Source organism: Pantherophis guttatus, chromosome 6, assembly GCF_059756535.1.
Source record: "Pantherophis guttatus breed Tessera chromosome 6, ASM5975653v1, whole genome shotgun sequence".
NCBI lineage: Eukaryota > Metazoa > Chordata > Lepidosauria > Squamata > Colubridae > Pantherophis > Pantherophis guttatus.
Genome location: NC_142068.1, coordinates 105,581,303 through 105,597,800, shown reverse-complemented (window position 1 = coordinate 105,597,800; position 16,498 = coordinate 105,581,303). Strand labels below are relative to the sequence as shown.

At 49.7% G+C, this 16,498-nt stretch overlaps 1 protein-coding gene across 2 annotated transcripts; it reads right to left on the bottom strand.

The window, feature by feature from the left end:
• Positions 1–1,473: 1,473 nt before the first annotated feature.
• Positions 1,474–13,977, bottom strand: LOC148113247 (uncharacterized). Of its 2 annotated transcripts, XR_015728403.1 has the most exons (5): positions 13,663–13,977; positions 10,841–11,141; positions 6,504–8,403; positions 2,990–3,143; positions 1,474–2,800 (listed from the first exon to the last, which is right to left on the bottom strand). XR_015728403.1 is itself a non-coding variant. In XM_087871957.1 (3 exons), exons 1-2 carry the CDS (start codon positions 13,714–13,716, stop codon positions 10,851–10,853), a joined length of 345 nt encoding a protein of 114 aa, XP_087728083.1. In that variant the 5' UTR covers positions 13,717–13,977; the 3' UTR covers positions 6,860–8,403; positions 10,841–10,850. The 2 variants fall into 2 exon arrangements, 1 of the variants encoding a protein (XP_087728083.1); XM_087871957.1 differs by lacking the exons at positions 1,474–2,800; positions 2,990–3,143 and having other exon boundaries at positions 6,860–8,403.
• Between the last annotated feature and the right edge of the window lie 2,521 nt (positions 13,978–16,498).

The window sequence follows — 16,498 nt, the reverse complement described above, 5'->3', positions numbered from 1 at the left end:
ACAAGGGCATGAGTGACTGTGCGTAACGAGTCCTGATCCAGAAAGGGACGCAACTGGCGAATCAGGCGAACCTGATGAAAAATCCTCCCGGTCATGGCCATCAAGTGCTCTTCTAAAGACAGCCGTGAATCCAGGAGGACGCCCAAGTTACGAGCCCTCTCCGTGGGGGCCAATGATTCGTCCCCAATAGTCAGTGATGGCGTCAACTGACTATATCGGGACGTCGGAAACCACAGCCACTCAGTCTTGGATGGGTTGAGCCTGAGCCTGTTCCTCCCCATCCAGATCCGTACGGCCCCCAGGCACCGGGACATCACTTCAAGGGCATCGTTGGGGTGATCCGGGGTGGAGATGTACAGCTGGGTGTCGTCAGCATATTGATGGTACTCCACCCCGAAACTACAGATGATCTCGCCCAGCGGCTTCACATAAATGTTGAACAGGAGAAACGAGAGGACTGACCCTTGCGGCACCCCACATATGAGGGGCCTCAGGGTCGACCTCTGTCCCCCTGTCAACACAGACTGCGACCGGTCAGAGAGAAAGGAGGAGAACCACCGCAACACAGTGCCTCCCACCCCCAACTCTTCCAACCAGTGCAGCATGATACCATGGTCGATGGTATCAAAAGCCGCTGAGAGATCTAACAGGACCAGGACAGAGGAGCACCCCCTGTCCCGAGCCCTCCAGAGATCATCAACCAACGCGACCAATGCCGTTTCCGTGCTGTACCCGGGCCTGAAGCCCAACTGGAACGGATCCAGATACGTCGTTTCATCCAGGTGCTGGGGGAGCTGTTGCGCAACCGCACTCTCAACAACCTTCGCAACAAAGCGAAGGTTGGAGACTGGACGATAATTTACCAATATTGCCGGGTCCAGGGAAGCTTCTTGAGGAGAGGCCACACCACCGCCTCTTTCAAGGCGGCGGGAAAGTCACCCTCACTCAGCGAAGCATTTATAATCCCCTGGAGCCAGCCTCGTGTCACTTCCCGGGAAGCCAGTACTAACCAGGAAGGACACTGGTCCAATAAACAAGTGGTCGTGTTCAATCTACCCAGAATCCTGTCCACGTCCTCAGGGGTCACAGGATCAAACTCATCCCAGATAACTTTCTCAAGACCTGCCCCTGTCTCTCCCCCTGAGACTACCCAGTCGGAGTCCAAATCTTCCTGAATCTGAGTGATTTTGTCATACAGATACTGAACAAAATCCTCAGCTCTACCCTCCAAGGGGTCCTCCCACGCTTCCTGGTGGAGCAGGGAGCGGGTCACCCTAAAGAGGGCGGCCGGGCGATTTTATTTTATTTTTTATTTTATATTGGATTTCTATACCGCCCTTCTCCCTAAGGACTCAGGGCGGTGTACAGCCAGATTAAAAAAAAACATGCAGAACAAATATTAAAAACAATTAAAAGATATATTATTTGATGACGCAATAAGAGCAGCAAAATAACTACATTTTGCTGCTTTTATCGCCACTAAGTAATTCCTAATGTGGGATCTTACTAGTGTCCGGTCAGATTCAGAAAGACTGGCCCTCCAACTACTCTCTAGGCGTCTTTTCCAGTGCTTCAATTCCCTCAGCTCCTCAGTAAACCAAGGAGCCAATTGAGATCGGCGCCGGGTCAGAGGCCGCAAAGGCACGACCAGAGCACCAGCAGCCACCCTATCCCAGGCGGCCACCAGGTCTCCAGTCGAGGTGTGTGCCAGAACCTCAGGAAATGGCCCAAGCTCCGTCTGGAATCTGTCAGGTTCCATCAGGCGCCTGGGGCGGAACCATCTTACCGGCTCCGCCTCCCTGTGGCGGGGTGCAGAGGTTCGAAAGTCGAGATGAAGGAGAGAGTGATCTGACCATGACAAGGGTTCAGTAACTATATCCCCTATATCAAGATCCCTCAACCACTGTCCAGAGACAAAAACCAGATCCAGCGTGTTTCCCCCTGTGTGGGTAGGCCCATGAATTAACTGGGTCAGGTCCATAGCTGTCATGGAAGCCATGAACTCCCGAGCCATCTCTGACATCTCACCCACGGATGGCAGGTTGAAATCCCCCATGACCATAAGCTTAGGGGTATCAACCGCCACCGCGGCGATGACGTTGAGTAGCTCGGGCAGGGCTGTTGCCACGTGGCAGGGAGCCAGGTACGTGATCAGCAAACCCATCTGAACCCCATGACCCCATTTCACAAAAAGGGATTCACAAAAGGACAAAATATTAATGAAAGTTGCTTTTTTGTTTTCTCAGATACAAAAAAATGCACCAAGTGCCCAGATGATAAATATCCAAATGAGGACAGAGTCCAATGTATCCCCAAAGTTATAACCTTCCTGTTTTATGAAGAGCTTCTGGGCATCATCCTGGTCTCTTTTGCCCTACTCTTCTTCCTAACAACAGGCCTTGTTTTAATCATCTTCATTAAATACCGAGAAACTCCCATTGTCAAAGCCAACAACCGGGACCTCTCCTACATCCTCCTAGTCTCCCTCCTGCTTTGTTTCTTGTCTCCTTCTCTCTTCATTGGTCAACCAAGGAAAGCCACCTGCCTTCTCCGACAAACGGTTTTCAGCATCATCTTCTCAGTTGCTGTTTCTTCTCTCTTGGCCAAAACCATCACGGTGGTGCTGGCTTTCCTGGCCACAAAACCAGGAAACCGAGCTAAGAGATGGTTGGGGAAGAGCTTGGCCAACTCCATCATCCTGTCTTGTTCCGCTGTCCAAATTATCATCTGCTCCATCTGGTTGGGAGTTTCTCTCCCCTTCCCTGACTCTGACCTCCACTCCCAGCCTGGAGAGATCATCCTGCAATGCAACGAAGGGGCCGTTGTCATGTTCTACGTCACCCTCAGCTACATGGGCTTCCTGGCTGCCATCTGCTTCACGGTGGCTTTCCTGGCCAGGAATCTGCCTGGGGCCTTCAACGAAGCCAAGCTGATCACCTTCAGCATGCTGGTCTTCTGCAGTGTCTGGGTGACTTTTGTGCCTACCTACCTGAGCACCAAAGGGAAATCCATGGTGGCTGTGCAGGTCTTCTCCATCCTGGCCTCCAGTGCTGGTCTGCTGGTCTGCATCTTCATCCCCAAGTGCTAAATTATCCTCATGAGGCCAGACCTGAACACAAAGGAGCATCTTACAGCCGGAATCACTGTGAAAGCATGAGATGTAATCTATTAGAATATTTAAAGAATAGTAAAAGTTCCTTTTATTTGAAAGAAGGCAGTGATTATCTCCACTTAAATAGTATGTTTTGAAATGGGAAATGGTTGAATGACTGGAATTATTGCATTATTCATCCCAATAAATCTGACTAAAGAGAAATCTGTGAAAGTCATTCAGAGGAATTTAATATTTTGTAGCTCCCAAGAACCAGACATCTTATACTTTGAGCAAATATTCCTATAGTCAGTGGCTGAAAATATAGATGTGTAGAGTGAGAAAGTAGGAAAAGAGGTAAGATGGAACCTGTAGGATCTATCCTCCAAGAGTTATATGATCATCTTCATGAGAACAGACCATGTGGGATAGGAAACAAACTTTTCTGCTTTTAAAATTCCTGGATGTTCCCACTCTAGTTCCATCCTTTCCTGGAGAAGAATGAGTTTCACAATATTACCGCCACAAAACTCTATGTGGACCAAAATGGAGAACTAACAGCGGATCTGGTCTTTTGGGGCTTAATCTTTCTCCCCAAGGAGGATCCCAGGGAAGAGGTTCTGGGTTTTTTTGAAAGGCGGAGACTTAATATGGTGGCACGACAACTACCCTGATACCTGGATGATGTTGTCTATTTGGATCCGTACCAGTCGGGCTTCAGGCCACGATACAGCACAGAAACGGCATTGGTCGCATTGGTTGATGATCTCTGGAGGGCTCGGGACAGAGGTTGTTCCTCTGTCCTGGTCCTATTAGATCTCTCAGTGGCTTTTGATACCATCGACCATGGTATCTTACTGCACCGGCTGGAGGGGTTAGGAATAGGGGGCACCATGCTTCCGTGGTTCTCCTCCTTCCTCTCTGACTGTTCACAGTTTGTGTTGGCAGGGGGGCAGAGGTCGACCTCAAGGCACCTTATTTGTGGGGTGCCTCAAGGGTCAATTCTCTCACCCCTTCTGTTCAACATTTATGTAAAACCGCTAGGCGAAATCATCCGTAGTTTTGGGGTGAGTGTTCATCAGTATGCTGATGACACGCAGCTATACATCTCCACCCCGGACCACCCCAAAGATGCCCTTGCTGTGATGTCCCATTGCCTGGAGGCCGTGCGGATCTGGATGGGGAGAAACAAGCTCAGACTCAACCCCTCCAAGACCGAGTGGCTGTGGCTTCCGGCATCCCGGTATAGTCAGCTGGTACCATCACTGACAATTGGGGATGAGACCTTACACCCCACAGAGTGGGCTCGCAACTTGGGTGTCCTCCTGGATTCACGGCTATCTTTAGAAGAGCACATGACGGCTGTGGCCAGGGGGATCTTTTATCAGGTTCGCCTGATCCACCAGTTGCATCCCTTTCTGGATCGGGACGCCTTGTGCACAGTCACTCATGCCCTAGTCACCTCCTGTATGGACTACTGTAATGCTCTCTACATGGGGTTCCCCTTGAAGAGCACCTAGAGGCTCCAGCTGGTCCAGAATGTAGCCGCGTGGGTGATTATGGGCGCAACTCATTATGCCCATGTAACACCTCTCCTGCGCGAGCTGCACTGGCTCCCGGTGGTCTTCCAGGTGTGATTCAAGGTGTTAGTCATCACCTTTAAAGCGCTCCATGGCTTAGGACCTGGGTACTTACAAGACCGTCTTTTGCCACCAATAGCCTCCCACCGACCAGTTCGTTCTCACAGGGAGGGACTACTCAGGGTACCGTCAGTCAAATTATGCCGACTGCCGACTCACAGGGGGAGAGCCTTCTCTGTGAGGGCTCCAACCCTTTGGAATGAACTGCCCCCGAAGATACGGAATATCCCTGATCTCCGTGCTTTCCGCCGTGCCCTCAAGACCCTGATGTTCCAACAGGTGGGGCTAAACATATGAACATGTGAATGATTTTTTAAAATGTTATATAATTCTGGGTTTTATTTAATTGGCCAAACTAAGTAATAATTTTAATTAGCAATTTTATGATGTCTGTATGTCTATATTTTTCTTGGTTGTATACCGCCTTGAGTCCTATGGGAGAAAGGCGGTATAGAAATATTATAAATAAATAAATAAATAAATAAATAAGAAAAAAAATGCCCTTTCACGGCTAAAGTTGCTCAACAAGGTGGGGGAAAGTGGTGGGTTTTGTATCAAGGATAATTGGTGTCTTCTAATTGTAATTCCTCAACAAGAAAGGACCTTTTCTGGGATACTAATCTGGGCCTTAGAAATATCCCTTTGGGACACAGGCTTCATTCTCATGTCCCATGGGCTCTACTGACCTACCCAGTTTGAGGGACACATTCTCCAGTCCTCCCCTCCACCTCACCTCACTCCAGTTCTAGAAACTAGGCAGTCAGTTTCAGTCTCAGTTCAAATCAGTTGAAGAAATGAATACACAAATCAAGAAAAACATCTCTTTTCAAGTTGATAGTCCTAATTTGTACATAATTTTTTTCTTTGTACCTCAATGGAGAGACGGCTTTGGGCTCCTTTCAAAGGGGAGCAGCTTTGTAATGTTTTATGTAGTCCAGAAGAAAATGTTCCACATCCTACCGGTTTGAGGTTCTTCACACTTTTATTCTGTTTTAGGGAGCGTGGCAGCCTATGGTTAAGATGCTGGGCTTCTCAACCAGAAGGTCAGCAGTTTGAGACCCAAGCACCACATGATGGGGTGAGATCCCATTGCTTGCCCCAGCTCCTGCCAACCTAGCAGCTTGAAAGCATGAAAATGCCAGTAGAGAAATAGGTACCACTTTGGTGGGAAAGTAACATTGTGGCCTACAGGCCTTCTGGCCACATGATCACAGAAGCCTTGTCTTGGACAATGCTGGCTCCCTTGGCTAAGAAACAGAGATGATGAACACCCCCTCCCCCGCCCAGAGTTGGACATGACTGGATAGAGGAAATCTTTACCTTTTTAATAGCAGAATAACAGAGTTGGGAGGGACCTTGGAGTTCTTCTAGTCCTGCCCCCGGCTCACGTAGGAGACCCTATGCCAGTGATGGCTAACCTGCTGAAAGTGCAGGCACGTGACAGTGTGCGTGTGTGCCAACACCCATAATGCAATGAGCCCCCCGTGCATGTGTGCATGACCCCCCATGCTTCTCCCTGCTCATGCGCATGTGACCCCCCCCCACTCCCCCGGCCCTCTGCGTATGTGTGCGTGACCCCCCTGCCCCCCGTTTTGGGCCTAACAGGCCTCCCTGCAGCCTCCTGGGCCCAAATACGGGCTGTGGAGGGCACACCGCACCCCCCCACACACACTCCGCCCCATCCCCCGTACATGCATGCATGACCCCATCCGCCACGCATGCATGCGACCCTCTGCGCATCCCCAAAATCAGCTGGCTAGCAGGACACATACATGCATGCATGGTGGAGCTGAGCTGAGCAATGGCTCGCATGCCCGCAGAGAGGGCTCTACACGCCAGCTGTGGCACGCATGCCATAGGTTCGCCATCACGGCCCTATACTATTCCAGACAAGTGGCTGTCCGTCTCTTCTTAAACACCTCCAGTGATGGAGCATTCACAACCTCTGAAGGCAAGCAGAGCCACTGGTTAATTGTTCTCACTGTCAGGAAATGTCTCCTTCGTTCTAAGTTGCTTCTCTCCTTGATTAGTTTTCATCCTTTCATTCGTGTCCTGCCTTCTGGTGCTTTGGAAAATAAGTTGATCCCCTCTTCTTTATGGCAGCCCCTCAAATATTGAAACATTGCTATCATTTCACCCATTCAATTTCATTTTTATTTTTTTTTGATTGGGTATTGAACTCTGGCAATTCCTTGGTGCTTCAGGATTTTTGACAGATGTGTTTCAATGTCTGCCAGCTCCTTCAGAACCCTGGGATAGAGTCTGTCAGGTCCCAGGGATTTGAACTCGTCTAGAGCGGACAGGTGTTCTCTCACCATTTTCTTGCTTATTTTAATTTGAATTCCTAGTCTGTCTTTTACAGTTCTGTTTTTGGTAGGTTGGGTGGTTTTTTCTTTTTGTGTGAAAACAGATGCAAAGAAAGGATTAAGCATTTCTGCTTTCTCCCTGCTGACTGTCACTTCCTTGTCATCTTCTCCCATTAGTGGACCGATTGTTTCCTTGACTTTTTTCTTGTTTTTTTATGTTGGAAGAAACTCTTTTTAAAATTATTTTTGCCTTTTCCCCCTCCCAAGTCTTAGTTCAGAACTAAGTCATTCTGACTTTGTCTTTGCGGATTTGGGCTATTTGCTGGTATTCTGCCTTAATTATGTGTCCCTCTTTCCAATTTTTATACTTATCCTTTTTATCTTTTGATTTATCAGAGAGTTCATTGTGCATTTATACTGGTTTCTTCTTGGATTTGTTATTTTTCTTTTCCAGTGATATTGTGCTGGACTGGGCTTTTATGATTGTATTTTTCAGAGTTTCCCAAGCTTCTTGAATTATTTTTCCCTTGATTTTCATCCATGGAATCCTTCTAAAGCTGTCTTTATGTTTGTTGAAATAGTCTTAAGACACTGGTTGGATTATGTTCTATTGCTGGTTTCTGCATGATGTTTAATTCTAATATGACATGGTCCCTCTCCCCCAAAGTTCCTGGAACTCCAACCTCCTCTGTCATTTTTCCTCTGTTAGTAAGCATTAGATGAGTATAGCTGTCCCTCTCGATCCCTCCTCTACCTTTTGGATGACAAAGTAGTTAGCTCGGTCGGTCACGAACCTGATTGACCTCTCAATTGATGCAGAGTTTGTCTCCCAGTTGATGTTAGGATAGTTAAGTCTCCCATTACTGCTGTGGTGTGTTTCCTACATACATTTGCTTAACTGGTTAGCAGAAAGTCCATCCCTTTCTTCTGCTTGGTTAGGTGGCCTTTACTGTACACCTATGGCAAATTTATACCCCTAAACCAAATTCAACTAGCCATAAACAGAAAGATCTTCTTGAAGGATCTTGGAGGGAGAGGTTCAAATGTATGCTCAAATGTAGGTCTGTCCTTCCACGCCTGTTGCTGTCGCCTAGTTCTAGTTCTCCAACCGAAAATACCTTGTCTTGGATAACCTGGTGGGGGTTAGAAACATCCCTTTCTGACACAGGGCTCGCGGCCTCCTACTCGCCTCTCACCTCCTGCAGCAAAAGACATTTGACTTTGGGTTTGAGGGAGGGTTGCTGCAACTCTGTGTAGGCATCAAAGCATTCCTATGCCCCAAAGGGATTGATTTGTAGATGTATGCTGGAGATTGTTGCAGATGGGCTGACGTGCACACCTCCCAACAACAGCCACAGAACTGCCTCTGAAAGACACACACATAGTTTCACTGAGGTGCATTGATGCAGAAGTTTAACATTAACCGTTGCCTTTTCCGAGGGACCCCTTCTCATGGCCTCACCTCCACCTCCTCTCACTACAGTCTGAGAAACGAGGCAGCCGGTTTGAGTCACGGTTCACTAACATAGCAGCCATATAAATTGAATGAATGAATGAATGAATGAATGAATGAATGAGAGAAAGAGAAAGAGAAAGAAAGGAAGGAAGGAAGGAAGGAAGGAAGAAAGAAAGAAAGAAAGAAAGAAAGAAAGAAAGAAAGAAAGAAAGAAAGAAAGGAGTTCTTTCAAAAAGGATGAGTGGCTTTCCAATCTTGTATGAACCCCAGATGAAACCTTTGCTGATTCTACTACTCGGAGGTTTCATTCTTAATCATAATTATTCTCTATTTTCATAAATCTGATACACTAAAACTTTACTAAATCTGAAATTCCAAAATTTAATATGAATAAACCATAATATTTTAAAATGGTGGAAATATGAAGGATGGAGGAATGCATGTGAATAGGGCTATGAGGAGGAACCAACCAGTTGTCATTGAATAATGAATCTTTTTTCAATCCCATTCCTCCAGACTTTATTAAATAGAAAAGCCCTTTTTTGGTGATGTGATATGCCAAAAGCAAAAGGCAGAAAACTAAAGGAAGATCTGCAGGGGTGAGTTCTACTACCGGTTCTGTGGGCGTGGCTTATTTTGTGGGCGTAGGTTGATGGTCATGTGACTGGGTAGGTGTGGCCAACTCAATGTCACTCACATCAAGCGGTGCCTCGCCTGACCCCTCCCCTCCCAGCCATTCCTTGTCACACCCAGCCTCAACGTATCTCTAGTTCTGTAAAAACGTTGTTCACCTTTTTTTCAACTTTATTATCTACATACTATAGATGCACTTTCCTGGACCACTGAAAGGAGGAAAAGGCTCACATGCTTTGCCCAAGAGCGTGATAGGCAGCAGGCTTTTAAGGGGCTGCCAGACAGAATGTTAGGTGTTTTGTGCCAGCCATGGCAGTCTCTTCAAAGGCCATCAGATGGGGGCAAAGAGGCACCTTTGATCCCACTGGTGGGTCAAGGGGCTCCGGCCCCTGCAGCCCCATTGGGGAAAGTTAATGGCCCTCCGGCCCCCTCACACACCTTTTAAAGGAGGGGCCAGGGGCCCCTATAAGAACCCCTGCACAGGGGCTGCTCTTCCCTTTTTTTGCCCCCTTTTACTCTTTCCCTTTTGCCTGCTCTTGTTCTAGTCTCCTATGGGACTGACCCACGGGCTCAATCCAGGCATGGATGCCTCCATGCCTGGGACCTTATTTTACTCCACTTTTACTTCTAAATAAAGACTTAATTTGATTGCATCCTTGCGTGCTGACCTTTTCTTGGAAATGCCCTCAATGAACCATCATTCTTCGTGAGATCCCTCACAAAGTGGTAGCTGAGGATGGTTTGAGGCAATGCTTCCAAGCCAGCAGAAGCAAGATGCCAGGAGGTTCCAGCAAGAACCCCCAAGAGATGGATGGCAGGACTTCCCCGGTCATGACCAGGAGTCTCCAAGCAAGGTTGGCAGCCCTGCATCCAGTCCCTGATGCAAGCTTCGATCCAGAGGAGGGTACAGATGATCTCTATGCCCCCAAAGGACCCAGCGGAATGCAAGGGACCCCTTCGCATGCTTCCTCGCAGCTGCAAGCCACAGAGGAAGGCATGGAAGACCAGCAGTCCACCCAGGACTACCAGGACACCGGGGATGCGGCCAGGGACCAGGCCACCCCCAGCGTAGACCAGCTCACTGGTGAGGAATGCAGAGAGCTGCTAAGATTGCTCCTAGCAACCCGAGGGATGCCAAGAGCCCAGCCACGTGGGACACCAGCGCAGGGGGCCTCTGGACACCGGGTAAGTCCTTCCCCAGTGCCCAGGAGGCTCCCCAACATGGCACCGGCCACCCTGGGGGCCCCTGGGGCCCCGGAGCTTTTGGTGGGAAAATTCCTGCCAAATCGTGACCTGCAGCTTCCGGGGCCAACCAGAAGCAACATGGCGGCCCCCAGGCCACCTACTCCAGCGAGGCTTGGTAGGCCTCAGCTAGGCCACGAGGTCCAGCAATGGATGGCAGCCAGGCAAAGCAGCATGCAAACTGCTCACCCCCACCCCCCCACAGGCAAGCCTCAAAGTCTGCCCAGCCGCTCCTGCTGCAGCGGGCATCAGGGCTGCAATCCAAGTCCTGGTCGCAGCCCTGGAGGCCACGATGACTGAGGCCTCAACCTCGGGGGCAGCCAGCCTCCCTCAACACCCCCAGGGGACCAGCGAGGGGGGCGTGTCCAGTCCGGAGCCCCCCAGCCAGGGCCCAGGCCTCTAGAGAGCCCCAGAAGAACCCCTGGGGACTCCAGCCTTTCCAACACCCCCACCGAGGCAACGGAGGACTCACCTTGATGACTTCAGGAGGCCTCCAGCCGAGCCTCCCACCTCCCAAGATGGATGCCTCCTCTGGAGTCTTCAGGGCCAGCGGTGGGCCCCTCCAGGCGATCCTCAGCATTTTCAGGCTTTTCCAGCCCCATCCTGCAGCCTTCGCCCCCTGGTAAGTGTTCCAGTACCAGGGGGGCTTCCAGAAGACTCTTCAGAGCCCCACAGGCCTGGGCCCAGGCCTGGCTCTGAAGCACAAAGGGAGAGGTCCGCCCCCATCGGCTCCTGGGCTGGAATGAGTTCTGAGCACGCTCAGTTGGCCCCATCTGAAAAGGAGAAAAATAATCAGAGAAAAATACCTACACTGGCCAGCAGAGGGATCCCTCTCTCATTTACTTCAATGGAGCCAAAGCAAAGATACCTTGGACAGCAAAATATTTCAGCATTTTCTGCCCCAGCTGTGTCTGTTCTCCCAAATAATTTCCAGAAATTACATTTAGCAGGGGAAAATTATAATATATGGAACAAAGAGATTCAGGTATGTCTCTTAAAAGAGAGGACCCTAGAAATGGTTTTAGACCCCCCACCTTTCCCTTGGGGACCTCAAGAAGAGTGGTACCACAGGAGAGCCTATACCACTCTACTGAGCTCACTGGATGCTAGATTGTACCCTAGTATTCCAGATGGGCTCACAGCTGGTGAAATTTGGGGGTTGTTATATAGCCCATTTAATAGTGATAGCTTGGGCTCCACCACAAGGCACTCAGGGCAGAACTGGTGCTCAGGGACTACCCCGTGACTGAGGCCAACATGATCGCTGTCATTCTGGCATCCCTGGACAAAAGTTGGGGCAATTTTATTGTCTCACTAGAGGGAACCAGAAAGGAAGCCATGACTCTGTCCTACCTCACAGGGAGGCTCAATGAGGAAGACAGGAGGCGTAGAGATGCGGGAGAGTACACCAGGGCCACAACTCATCGTGTCAACAGAAGGCACCAGAGTTCAGAGCAGGTTAATGCTCTAGCCAAGTGTTTCATCTGTGGCTCTGAGGAGCATCTGAAGAAGGACTGCCCCCATTACCAGCAAGGACCTAAGCATGGCTCCAATCAAGGAAGGGGCAGGGGGCAGAGAAGGGGGCCTGGCAGGGGCAAAGGTGGTGCTAAGGGCAATTTTGTGAATACTAGCTATTTCACCCCCGCCACAAAGGCTGATGGCCCTACTGGCCTCTGGTTACTGGACCCTGGGGCTTCATCTCACATTGCTAACTTGAGGCAAGCTTTAAGAGGTTAAGGAGAATTAACTCCTCTGTTAAGGTTGCAAATGGTAACAATGCTTTGGTTGTTGGGGAGGGCACTGTCTCTGTACCAGGGCTGGGCAATGTCGAAGGTGTATTACACGCTCCCTCTATAGCCAATAACCTGTTAAGCATAACCAAGCTATGTGATGATGGCAGGGTGGAGGTATTGTTTCGCAAAGGGGGAGGTCATGTCACTCGAGACAAAAGGGTCATTGGGAATGTTACCATTATAAATGGTTTGCCATATTTCTCCCCCGAGTACCCAGCCACAGGAGACAGCTCACAGGGTGCCACCCCAGGAGGGGCCTGTGCGCAGAGAGAGAGAAAGGCTCCACAGCCAGCTCCCAGGCTGTCAAAGATGCACAAGACTGAGGCAGTTGTGCCTACGCCGCCTCAACCATGGCCTTCCAAGGCCAATGCGGGCAAGAAACCCGAGCCTCAGCAGGCACCTAAGGCAGGTAAGCCCAAAGAAGGGCCTAAGGTGCCAGCACCGCCCAAGGCAACCAGAGCCAAGGGGGTGTCAGTGGGAAAGCCGCTGCATACTAAATGTGCCCACCTCTTACATCGGAGGTTAGGCCATGCGAGCTTCCCAGTGGTTAAAAAGATGGGGGAATTTGTTGAGGGGGTTCACCTCCAGGACTGTGAGGTGTTTCTGGACTGCACCATCTGTAAGAGGGCAAAGAGGAAGGCCGCCCCAATACCTAAGGTGTCACTGCGTAAAACTCAATACCCATATCAATTAATACATGTTGATTTGGTTGGGCCATTTACACCGTCCCTAGGAAAAAGGCAGTATTTCCTCACTGCCGTCGATGATTTCTCGAGGTATGGCCATGTGTATACCCTCACAGAAAAGTCTGAAGCCTTTGATGCCATAAAATCATTGTACAACTATGTGGAAACTCAGTACAAGACAAAGATCGTGCAGCTGCACAGCGACCGTGGGGCTGAGTTCATGTCCCGAAAATTCCAGGACTGGATAAGGCACAAGGGCATACACCATTTTCATACAGCGCCTTTTACACCTGCGCAGAACGGTGTGTCAGAAAAACGCAATGGCATTCTGCAGACCATGGTGCGCAGCCTGATTGCGGATGCTGGGGTTGCAGAATTGTACTGGGCAGAGGCGGTACACTATGCCAACTACACCCTGAACCGCACCTGGAGCAGCGTTGTGAACCAGACCCCATATTTTCTGGTCCACGGTAGGAAGCCAAATTTGGGACACTTGCATGTGTTTGGCTCCTATGTTTGGGTGCACATCTCCAAGCAGCTGCGAAAGAAGGGGAGATCCGTCTCCCAGAGACTGAGGTTCTTGGGCTATGCCCCTGGCTCCAAGGCCTACCGATTCCTGGGAGAAGGGGGCAGGATTGTGACCTCCCAATCTGCGTCCTTCGAAGAGGACTCCAATTGGACCCAGATCCACTCAAATGATCTGGGTCCATACATTAACCGGCCCAGCAAAGCTGCACCAACCATGACACCGCCTGAGACAACCACAGATCCTGCCACCGACGAGAGCGAGGAACAGGATGAAGAGGTCAGCCTACCTGGTCCAGATGAGGAGGATGAGCCGTCCAGTCCTGAGGGGGAAGACACGCCATCTTCACCTGACTCTTCACCTCCAGCAACGCTCCAGAGGCCCATGATGCCCAACACCTGGGACTGAGGGCCTCCACATCCCGGTTGTGAACAGCCAGTTGGTGAGGAACCTGCAGAGGAAAAGGGTGGTGAGTGGCAGGAGGTCAGAAGGTCAAAGCAGTCCAACAAGGGGGTCCCACCTAAGAGAACTGACATTGGGCACGTTGCATCCGTCAACAGCGTTGTGGTCACCCCAAAGACTTTCTCTGACATCCAGGAGCTGCCCGTTGAAGAACAGGAGAAGCGGCAGCTTGCGATGGAACAGGAGATGGAGAGCCTGAGAAAACTCAAGGTCTTCACCCCCCGGGCAACCACCCAAGGAGAAGAAGGTCATTGGCACAAGGTGGGTTTTCAAGGCCAAACCACTTGCCAATGGCCGCTACCTTTACAAGGCCCGCTTGGTAGCACAGGGGTTCGCCCAACACTACATGGAGGACTACATTGAGACCTACTCTCCAACTGTCCGGGCAGAAAGTGTCAAGGCTGCCCTCGTAACTGCAGCCGCTCTGGGGAAGGAAGTCTACCAATTCGACATCCAGACGGCCTACCTCCACGCCAACTTGGACCGGCAGATTTACATGAGGGCCCCTCCTGGTTACCAGCAGGAGGGGGGAAACACATGGCTACTCCAAAAGGGATTATATGGCCTCAAGCAGTCGGGAAAACTCTGGTACGACTGCCTCAAAAAGGGTTTAGAGCGAATTGGCTTCAGGGCATCCCATGCTGATGAGTGCATTTTTACACGTGACACCAAAGGTGATATAGAATGGGTGTTGGTTTACGTGGATGACCTCCTATACGTAGGGCCTGGCAAGGATAGGTGTGACGAATTTGCCAAGGCCCTGGGGGAAAAGTTTACCCTGAAGTTCTTGGGGCGGGTTGACAGGTACCTGGGTGTACATATCTTGGCCACTAAAAAGGGATTTTCATTATCCCAGAAAGAAAAAATTGAGGAATTGTTGGCCAAATTTAAAATGGTGGAGTCTAACCCAACGCGTAGCCCCATGCAAAGTGATTACTACGGCCAAAATCACAAAGACAGCCCTGACTTCACAGACAACTAATTATATACATCTGTGATTGGCTCCTTGCTATACATTAGCAATTGGAGCAGGCCTGACATAGCTTTAGCTGTAAATCTATTGTCCAGGCACATGGAAAACACAAAGGAATTCCACTGGAATGCTGTCAAGAGGGTACTCAGGTACCTCAGGGGCACGGCCGATGCCCTCCTTATGCTGGAGCCAGAGAAGGGGAAGGCAGCCCAGCTCTCCGCTTACTTGGACGCAGATTGGGCTGGTGACACTAAGAGTAGACGGAGCACCTCTGGTTTCCTCATACTGCTAAATGGCTGTCCTATCCATTGGCATGTTAGGCAGCAAAAATTTGTTTCTTGCTCCACGGCCGAGGCAGAATATGCCAGCCTATCGGACGCTGCAAATGACTTAATTTGGTTCAATGCTCTGGTAACAAGCATCTGGGCACCTCCTACTCTGCCCATCCAAATTCAGGAAGACAATACGGCCACAATTGGAATCTCCGGGGCATACGCGGTGGGCTCTAGGTCCCGCCACATAGACATCCGCTACAAGAATGTCAGGCAGCTTGCCAGAATGGGGTTTGTACAAATCAAACATTGTAACACTACCGACCAGTTAGCTGACCTGTTTACAAAACCTGTGCCTATTGACCGACACAACCTTCTGTGCAAGCGTTTGTGTTTGATCCTGTAAACAATGCATCTGTATTTCTATGACACCTGCTCGCCCTCTCACACACATTCACCGTCACCTGTCATTGGCTGGCAAGAAGGGGAATTGTTAGGTGTTTTGTGCCAGCCATGGCAGTCTCTTCAAAGGTCACCAGATGGGGGCAAAGAGGCACCTTTGATCCCACTGGTGGGTCAAGGGGCTCCGGCCCCTGCAGCCCCATTGGGGAAAGTTAATGGCCCTCTGGCCCCCTCACACACCTTATAAGGGGCCCCTATAAGAACCCCTGCACAGGGGCTGCTCCCTCCTTTTTTTGTCCCTTTTGCTTTTACCCTTTTGCATTTCCCTTTTTCCCTGCTCTTGTTCTAGTATCCTATGGGACTGACCCATGGGCTCAATCCAGGCATGGATGCCTCCATGCCTGGGACCTTATGTTACTCTACTTTTACTTCTAAATAAAAACTTAATTTGATTGCATCCTTGTGTGCTGACCTTTTCTTGGAAGCGCCCTCAACGAACCATCATTCTTCGTGAGATCCCTCACACAGAATGTATTTTCCAAAGCACCAGAAGGCAAAACAAGAAGCAACGGATGGAGACTGAACAAAGAGAGAAGCAACCTAAAACTAAGGAGAAACTTCCTGACAGTGAGAACCAATAGAGGTGCAGAAATATTTCAGTCATAATTTCACATATAAACTAGCCATTTGTGTAATGCAACCTGCCTATTCAAAACAGTCATTGCTATTATGGCTGATGTTTGACAGCAAGCCTAAAAGTCAAAGATCACAAGAGTGGTTCTTTCTCTGTATGTATACAAAACATCACATACCAGGAATAGCATATTAAGATGGAGTGGTGGATTTCAATCTTTTTAACTACTGGTTCTGTGGATGTGGCTTGGTGGGTGTGGTGTGACAGGGGAAGGTCATTGCAAAATCCCCATTCCCTCCCCACCCCACTAACCTGCTTTGGGAAGGAATCAAACTCCCCCCCTCTTCATTTCCCCAAATAAAATGTTACTCATAAGAAAAGG

What these genes read in the sequence shown, in the direction of transcription:
- LOC148113247 (XM_087871957.1), bottom strand. Translation starts at nt 13,716, where the DNA reads ATGGCGTGTCTTCCCCCTCAGGACTGGACGGCTCATCCTCCTCATCTG. An exon ending in ATCCTCCTCATCTGGACCAG is followed by an intron (nt 11,142 to 13,662) that starts GTAGGCTGACCT and finishes TCTCCTTTTCAG; the next exon opens with ATGGGGCCAACTGAGCGTGC.